Below are 8,616 nucleotides of genomic sequence, written 5' to 3'. Positions count from 1 at the left end.
TGGTCTGTTTTCTTTCTACCGAACCGCGAGAGGAAGCAAGCGTCCGCAGCCACTCTCCCCGCGCAGTAAGTGCTGACCTCCATGCTGCCCCAGCTTCAGCATTTCCCCTGGTTCCGAGTTCTCTCCCCAGTGGATCCAGGAGAATATCCCCGCCCCCACTAAACGTGAACATTACCAGGCCTAAGAGGGAAATCTAGGAAGGGCCCGGAGGGCTTTAGGGTTAAGGCGGATTGTAAATTGCTCATGGCCTTTCAGTTCCGGGACAAAAACCACACTGGAAAGAGCCTGAGTCACCAACTGGGGCGAGAGGCCGGATGTCCCCGCGCCGCGCGGGCTTCGCGCTGGGGAGCGGCGTTTCCCGTGAGCCCGCGGGCGCGCGGGGACTACGACTCCCGGCGTGCTCCACGGCCGCCAGATTTAACCCTTCAGGGCAGGGGGCCGAGCCGCGACCCGCCCCCGCCTCATACCCGGACCCTGCAGGGTGAGTTTTTGGAGGCTGGGGAGGACCGCTTTTCTCTAAGATTTAGAGGGTGTGTGTGTGTGTGTGTGTGTGTGTGTGAAAAAGAGAGAGAGGTATTTCCCGCGGGAGGAATGATTCCTGATTTTCGCAAAATCGGACAATTTGCAGTAATCAGATTCAGACGCTTTTTTTTGCGAATGGGAGACCTAGTATTAACTTTCTGAACCCCAGGGCCTTAGTGGAATCACTGCTGTCTTCCTCAGAATGCTACCTAAATGCTCCCTTTCTCTTCCCCCCAGGACAGAAGTAGCCAGCAACCCCCCTCCCCACTCCCAAATGCCCCCCAGTTGGACCCTCCTCCAGCTCCTCTAGCAAGGTTTTTGACCTGGCGCCTGAGTCAGGGTTTTTATTGTACCCCTGGTTGGCTGGTGGGTACTCATGGAGGCCATAGGAGCTCCCACATCCATTCGGATTACAGAATTTAGGCCCTTTGTCTCCCAGAGCCGGCTCTTACCCCACCAGGTGCCACCACACGGGGTCTCTGAAGGCTCAGAAAGAGCGTTACCTTTTGTTTGACTCGAATGACCATGGGCTTGTGGAAAAAAGTTCCTTCCTTGGAAACATGGGTAGTGGGCGTTAAACCCGATCTTTCTCCCTACTCCCACCCCTAAACAACACTGGGTATAGGAGACAACAGGGAATGTCACACTCCCCTTTCTATTACTGTTCTTTCTTTATACTGTGCAGTTCCAGTTCTGAGCTGGGTGGGGGCCTAGGGACTACAAGTATTGGGGATTAGTAGACTGTGGGGTTAACCTCACCCACAGTCGAAGGGTGGTGGAGGGATTGGATGGATGAGCTGCTTGTTTTTGTTTTTTTTACCTTTCACGGCTTCCAGACCCCACTTTAACTTATCCCAGTTCACACAAGCCTCCCTAAACCCCTCACCCCTTCCTGGCCCTTCCAGAGTCTAAAGCTGTTGGATCCCCTCCTTTGCCTCACCTCTGTCTGTCACTGGCAAGCATCCTATCTTCACCCCGGAGGTTAACTCCTCCATTCTGGGCAGTCTCTGGCTTCCTCCTTCTGCCCCCAGAGGGAACGTTGTTCTGGCCACCCTTTGGGGAGGAGTGGACAGAGGGAAGAAGACCTTGGGGCAGGAGTCCTGAGCCATAGGAAGCCAGGGGTGTGAGGGCAGGCGGGCATATCTCTCCTCTACCTCATCCTCGCCACCGCCAACTGGCTCCCTGCCCCTGCCCCCGCCCCTTGACATCCCAGGCTCCCTGGCTATTTAAACAGAGATGGGTGCCCCCATCGGCACACTGTCCTTTGGCCACCGGACATCATGCCTCCCAAGAAGGATGTTCCCGTGAAGAAACCAGCAGGGCCCTCCATCTCCAAGCCTGCTGCCAAGCCAGCAGCAGGGGCCCCTCCAGTCAAGACCAAGGCTGAGCCAGCTGTTCCCCAGGCCCCTGAGAAAACCAAGGAGCCCCCTATCGATCTCTCCAAAGTGGTGGTGAGTCGCCGGAAAGTAAAGATAGACTTTGGGAGTGGGGGTTTGTTGGTGCGAATACAGCCTACGGGATTAGGGAGCATCTAGAAGGTAGAGAATCAATGAGCACCGGGATTGGATTGGGGGGTTCCCTTTAGTCTCCCATTTGGAAGCTTCCAGACTTATGGGGAACCACTGTTGTCTCTGCTGTTCTCTCCCTCTAATACTTATGTATATGCACTTATACACTCACCCCCTGCTGGAGGAGGGACTCTGAGATGGGGAACACCTGGGTTCTGAGGAGGGTTTCAAGGTGAAGGGAAGAGAGCTGCTGCCTGCCCTGGCTGGTGGTTCAACTCACAAGGCTGTATCCCTGAACCCCAGGAGGGGAGGCTGAAGAGGACAGACTTGTTAGACAATCACAGCTGGGGGCCAGGGGTAAATTTAGCCTTTGTTCAGCCCCCAGTTATGTGAGGGATGCAGGGCTCAGGGCAGTGGAGGGAGGGGAACAGGTGGCATGGGATTAACCCTGTTCCCAGGAAACCCTCCCCCCCTATAATTCCTCCTCTTGGGATTCTCCCAAAGCCCAGAGCTGGGAATGGGACTGAGGTGGCTGGGCTCCCAGCCTGGTCCTTCTGAGCCCCTCCCCAGAAGTGGCTGCCAGTTGGTTTGGGAGGAGTGCTGGAGAGGGATTGAATAAGCCCTGTCATCTCTCCCCACCTGCTCTTTTCTTCCACAGATCGAGTTTAACAAGGACCAGCTGGAGGGTGAGGAGAAGCTGGTCCCCTAAGCCCACTGTCCAGTCCCAAGTCCCAGTCAGATCCTTTCTATTCCCCTAACCCTATTCCTGTCCTTGAAACTTCCACAATAGTCTTCTTTTCCTCCCTTATGGTTTCTGAACCTTCCTTCTGTCTGGGGGTGGTGGGAACCCCTTGTTAACACTGACCTCTTCTTATACCTCAGAGTTCAAAGAGGCCTTTGAGCTGTTTGACCGAGTAGGGGATGGCAAGATCCTGTACAGCCAGTGTGGGGATGTGATGAGGGCTCTGGGCCAGAACCCTACCAACGCCGAGGTGCTCAGGGTCCTGGGGAACCCCAAGAGTGACGGTGAGAGGACCCTTGGAACAATGCAGGTTTTCAGTTTTCAATGGTGAGATGTTGGTAAGCTGACAAAGGATGCTAGGGTGGATCTCGGGACTTCAAAACTGTCACAGGGGCAGAAAAACATTCTGATTGTTTTTCTAACAAGATGAATGTTATTGTGGTAGGGGTGGAAACTGGGACCTAGGTGATACCACAGTGACTTCTCTCTCATTTCTTTAACTTCCAGAGCTGAAGTCCAAGCGTGTGGACTTTGAGACTTTCCTGCCCATGCTTCAGGCAGTGGCTAAGAACCGGGACCAAGGCACATATGAAGACTACTTGGAGGGGCTTCGCGTATTTGATAAGGAGGGGAATGGCAAAGTCATGGGAGCAGAGCTCAGACACGTTCTCACCACCCTGGGTGAGGCAGGGACCAGAACTCCTTTGGGGTGGGGGCAGGAGGGGGAGAGTGGACTAGGAAGGAGATTGGCCAGGGGGAGGGGATTACTGTCCTGCAGGTCATGGGCAGGAGACTGAGAAGGGCCCAGCCATGGGAGCAGAAGCTGAAGGACTTGCTCCTCCAGAGGCTAAAGTGCCTCCTAAAGGACAGAAGAAAGGGGATGAGGTGGGTGACCCAAATTTTTGTTTTGGAATAGATGCTTGTGTTCTGTGATCTGGTACAAGTCTCTTAACCCTCTGGGATTCAGTTTCCTTGACCGTTAAAAGTGTGCTCCAGTACCAAGACAAAACGAAAAGCAAGAGGCATCCATTACCGGGGAGGATTCCCTTGGGGGCTGTGGTTATGGGAAGTCTCCAGGATGGGAAAAGAGGAGGTACCACCCTGAAGAATATGGCCCTTGGGTGGATGAGGGAGGGAAGGCAGAGGTCAAACGCCTGTGTCTGGGGTTCAGGAGAGAAGATGACTGAGGAGGAGGTGGAGACTGTTCTAGCAGGACATGAGGACAGCAATGGCTGCATCAACTACGAGGGTAAGGGGCCAGAGGAGCAGAAGGGCCAGGGACGAGGGGAGCCGGCATTGCGCCACGTGGGGGCGGGGGCACCCTGGATTACCTGGTCAAAGGCCCGCCTCTGAAGCCCCTCTTGCCACCTCTCTCTGCAGCCTTCCTGAAGCACATCCTAAGCGTCTGAGCTCTAACAGGTAGGGCCCTCCCACCCTCTCACCCCCTCACCCCATCTTGAGAAGCAAGTCTCTCTCCCTTCCCTCAGCCAGCGGAGAAAAGCAGGGGAGTGCATTTTCCTGTTGGGTTGCTTAGCAAGCGCCAGGGCTTGGCAACTTTCATTTTTTTCCACAGATCGAGTGGGGTCGGTCACCCGGCCCCTGCAGGCGGAAGCACGTTCCAGCCACTAGGAGGCCACCTATTGTTTCAAAATAAAGACACGGTTCCTCCCTTGGTCTCAGACTGCTGTTTTCTTAAGAGGTCGGGGTGGGGAGGGAGGCTCCTTTGATCTTTCCCCTGTTAAAGGAGCGGATTCATTGCGCTCCACCCCCACCGCCTCCAGCTGTGAGGTTTGCGTGCCCAGGTAGGGCTATTCTGGAGAAAAGCACCACGTCGGGCCCCGCCCACCTCACTACTAATGTAGCAACCATTTGCGTCAAGCCAGACCAGGGCTCCTATTGGCTGAATCAGCCGAGGGCGACGTCTGTGGGACGTACTAAGACTAGGGTTGGGCCTGGAGTCGGAGCCATTACTGCAGGAAAAGGTCCCGCGGAGCTGAAGAGTCAAGATGGTGGGGCTTGCGACGTGGGAGATGAGCGGGATTGGGGGCGAGAGGCGGGAAGGCACGGGTGGGGGCAAGGGGAACGAAGGTGTGGGGGGAAGAGGAACCTGAGGGCTTGGAAGGTTAGAGGTGGTGTTGGAAATTCTGGGGCCCTGTCCTGCTGCGAAGCGAGTCCCCATCCTAGAGCAGGAGTTTGTTGTTCAGTTTGTGGGACTGGGGATAGAAGCTTGGGGGAGTGGAGTTCAGATGCTGACCACTACTCTCTTCCCTGAGCAGTGTGACTTCACCGAGGACCAGACTGCAGGTAGGTAGTTTCTAACCCCCACTGAGGTTACCCTTAAGGAGAGGGACACCCCATCTGGCCTTAACTTGTCATCTCTTTAGCACCCCCATGAGAGTACCCCCGGATTCCCTCTTCCTTCTGGATCCTCCATTTTCTTTTCTCACTCTTTCTTCCTACCTCTCCTTTCACTCTAGACGTGAACCCCAAGCACTGGGTGAGTTTTAGGTGGTGTGGGTATGTGAGACAACTTGGTCACCTAATGCCTGCTGTTGTGGGGTGTGGGGAGAGTGTATTAAGCTGCCTGTGCTCCTCTGTCCCTTAATCAGCTACTTCTGCTTCTTCTCACCTCCTGTGATAACTCTTCCTCTCCCCAGCTTGAAATTGTGAAGACTGTAAAGAGCAGTGACCTGATATTTTGTGAATATGGGGACAGGAGAGTTTGCTAAGGATAGGACTTTGTAGCCCTATCCTCTGGAAGGTCGCTATACTGGAGGGGTGGGAAGTGGCAAGCTGGGATGACCCCAGTCCCAGTGCTGCTGCCACTTCCTTATAAGGACAGGACTGAGACTGGGCGGTGGCAAATTCCTGCTGAGTGGTGAGGTAGTACAGAGGTTGGGCAGGCCAGCTGCAGGCAGAGGGGGTGTGTAAATGGATGTTAACCATGCAGCCAAGGAGGGGTGCGGAAGAAGGCTCTATTTTTATGTGGGACACCTGAGTTGGGAGGAAGAGAAATGGATCCCTCTTAGGAGACTTGGGTGTACAGATATCTGGTTTCCTCAGCACGATCAAAGTTCAATGGGTAGCAGAGCTCTGAGGTAGGGTTTGTGTTACCCCCCACATCCCCAGTGCTGATGTTCATCTGAATCCTCAGAATTCAAGGAGGCCTTCCAGCTGTTTGACCGAACAGGTGATGGCAAGATCCTGTACAGCCAGTGTGGGGATGTGATGAGGGCCCTGGGCCAGAACCCCACCAACGCCGAGGTGCTCAAGGTCCTGGGGAACCCCAAGAGTGACGGTGAGGGGCCTCAAGAACAATTCCGTATGGTAGTGGGCCCACAGTTCTTCAGCTCAGAGCTTCTCTTTATCTTCATAGGCCCCAAACTTGAGCAAGTCATGTCTTGATTAGCAAATCCCATGATTTCCCTGCTTTGTGGAGGAGTCATCTGTTCGGTTGAGATCCCCATAGTCCCATCTTGAGAATTTGTGTGACTTCTCTGGCCTGACACTTCCACCTCCTTTTATGGCAGAGATGAATGTGAAGGTGCTGGACTTCGAGCACTTTCTGCCCATGCTGCAGACTGTGGCCAAGAACAAGGACCAAGGGACCTATGAGGATTATGTGGAAGGCCTTCGGGTGTTTGACAAGGAAGGGAATGGCACTGTCATGGGCGCTGAAATCCGGCATGTTCTTGTCACACTGGGTAAGACTCTGCCCTGTCCTTGAGCTGAGGTGCCATCCTGATACACCTCACCTGTCACCCAATTCTGAAAATGCTTTCCCTCTGCAGGCGAGAAGATGACAGAGGAAGAAGTCGAGATGCTGGTGGCAGGGCATGAGGACAGCAATGGTTGTATCAACTATGAAGGTGAGGGGTGAATTGGGGCTTTCTCAGAGGAGGCAGCTATATGCAGCGGGTCAAGTATAGCATTTGGGGCTTTTCCTATCCCTGGACTTGGGCTCCAAAAGGAGCCAGGAAGCAAGGGGCAGGGCCCGGCCCAGCCCAGGAGTGGGAGGTCAGGTGGGTATGACAGGAAAGGGGGAGGGGTGATGTGTGAAAGGTGGGGAAGGAATGGAAAGTAAAATAAATGGAATGGAATGCCTATTTCCCCACCGCCTGACCCCTTCACCCCATGTCTGTGTCTTGTCTTCACCATTAATGTCTCTTCCTTCCTGCAGCGTTTGTGAGGCATATCCTGTCGGGGTGACGGGCCCGTGGGGCGGGTACGGCTCCTCCCAGCCTCTCCTCTAGTTGATCTCCCCAGTGTTTCTTTTTTTATCCCAACCTGTGCTCTCTATCCCTTGCCCGGACCCTACTACCATCTGACTTTCTTCTGGCATGTTTCTGCATGGAGCTGACTTAGGGAGGGGAGGGATTCCTCAAAGAGGAAGACAGCCTCGGGGTATGGTACCTCCCTACTTGGTTTTGCTTATTGGGCCCTGGGTGCTGGTGTCTGGGAATTCTCACCAGCCTACATATCAGTGTTGCTTTAGGGTGATCCTTTGGCCCTGAAGCATGGGTAGCTGGCATGGGGGTATGGGTTGCCTGCCCCATTCTGCTGCTATAGCTGAATAGTCCTTTCCTCTTCCCTCTGCTGGGCAGCTTGGAGGTACCCTAACCCAAAACTCTGCCCTCTCCTCCCGCCAGTGGCTGACAGTAGCTGTAGGTGTAGTTGAGAACTTTTCTGCCTCTGCTGTATTCTTACTGCTCAGGGTGGGGTGGGGGATTAACAGCTGGTGCGAGGGGAGCTAGGGGTAGGGAGAACTGGTCAGACTCAAGGTGGCTCCCCTGCAAACTGACCCCAAGGTTGGTTGCTATGGGTACGTCTTCTCTTATGCTACCTTTGCAGTCTTGTAGTCTCCTGGCCCCTGGTCTACCCCTCCTCAGCCCTGCTCCCAGGTTCACCCCACCTTTCCTTTCCTTTCCACAGAACTCGTCCGTATGGTGCTGAATGGCTGAGGACGCTCCCAGTAACCCCAGAACCCGTGCCTTTCCCTGTGTGAGACTGTATCTAGTCTGAAGGTGTCCTAGGCTCTCTGGTCACAGCACTTTTCCCATCTTATCTCTTTGGGACAATGTTTGCCATCAGCATTCACCAAATAAACTTGCTTTCCGTGCCCCTAATTTGGTTCTACTTTCCTTCCTGAGCCAGGGTAAAAGGGAAGAAGGTGAGATGGTTGAAGATTTCTGCCCTGAGCCAGACTCTAAGGCTGAGGAAAGCTGGGGAGGGGCCTATAGTAGCACAACCCCATTCATCCCTGCTATAAAAGCTACCCCTTGGGGGACTTAAAAAAGCTATAAATGCCTGTAGGACCAAGGCTGGCCATCCTTGTTCCATCCTATTTCAGGCTGAGTCTTCTCTTAGCCCTCCAGCTCCTTAAACTCAGCCCCTACTGTCCCAAGCATTTAATAAGGCCTTTTGTGGGGAGGCCTGGAGAGTGTTTATTGGAGCTAAAGCCAGGCCATATTAGTGCTGCCTGAGTCTGTCTGTCACCTTGGCAAGGCTAAAAGAAGTAGGTAAGGGGCCTGCCTCCTCCCTAATAAAGGGAAGGAGCGAAGCCACTACTTCTGAAAGGATAAAGGTATAAAATCTCCATTTTGTAGGAATGTTCTTCCAAGTGTTAGCTATTTTTAGGGCAGGTGAGAGCTTCAACTCCTATACCAGTACAGTCCTGACAGCTGTGCTGTCTTTGGCCTTTTGTGGTGAGGCACAGTGTCAGTGTCTAGGCCCCAAGGCTTGCAGAGTGCCTGCCTCTCCAGTCCAGGTAAATGCCCTTCCCATCCGAGCCCCACTGCCTGACAGCCACAGGTAAGAGAACACAGAAAGCATCCACAAGATGGA

General features: G+C 54.0%; 2 protein-coding genes across 3 annotated transcripts; both read left to right on the top strand.

The window, feature by feature from the left end:
- The first annotated feature begins 275 nt into the window (after positions 1 to 275).
- MYL6B (myosin light chain 6B) lies at positions 276 to 4,446 on the top strand. 2 transcript variants are annotated; one of them, XM_045553680.1, is made up of 8 exons: positions 276 to 481; positions 1,736 to 1,973; positions 2,689 to 2,716; positions 2,913 to 3,056; positions 3,280 to 3,453; positions 3,944 to 4,021; positions 4,153 to 4,191; positions 4,346 to 4,446. In XM_045553680.1, the coding sequence occupies exons 1-7, from the start codon at positions 315 to 317 to the stop codon at positions 4,179 to 4,181; spliced, it is 858 nt and encodes a 285-aa protein (XP_045409636.1). In that variant the 5' UTR covers positions 276 to 314; the 3' UTR covers positions 4,182 to 4,191; positions 4,346 to 4,446. The 2 variants fall into 2 exon arrangements, with proteins under 2 accessions (XP_045409636.1, XP_045409635.1); XM_045553679.1 differs by having other exon boundaries at positions 296 to 481; positions 1,757 to 1,973.
- A 332-nt stretch (positions 4,447 to 4,778) lies between these two features.
- Positions 4,779 to 7,898, top strand: MYL6 (myosin light chain 6). Its single transcript, XM_045553682.1, is given in 7 exon segments — positions 4,779 to 4,873; positions 4,875 to 4,926; positions 4,929 to 5,076; positions 5,927 to 6,070; positions 6,303 to 6,476; positions 6,564 to 6,641; positions 7,705 to 7,898. Coding segments are annotated over 7 exon segments (720 nt in total). The 3' UTR covers positions 7,734 to 7,898.
- Positions 7,899 to 8,616: the final 718 nt, after the last annotated feature.

Source organism: Lemur catta, chromosome 6, assembly GCF_020740605.2.
Source record: "Lemur catta isolate mLemCat1 chromosome 6, mLemCat1.pri, whole genome shotgun sequence".
NCBI lineage: Eukaryota > Metazoa > Chordata > Mammalia > Primates > Lemuridae > Lemur > Lemur catta.
This window is presented reverse-complemented; position numbering and strand designations above follow the sequence as displayed.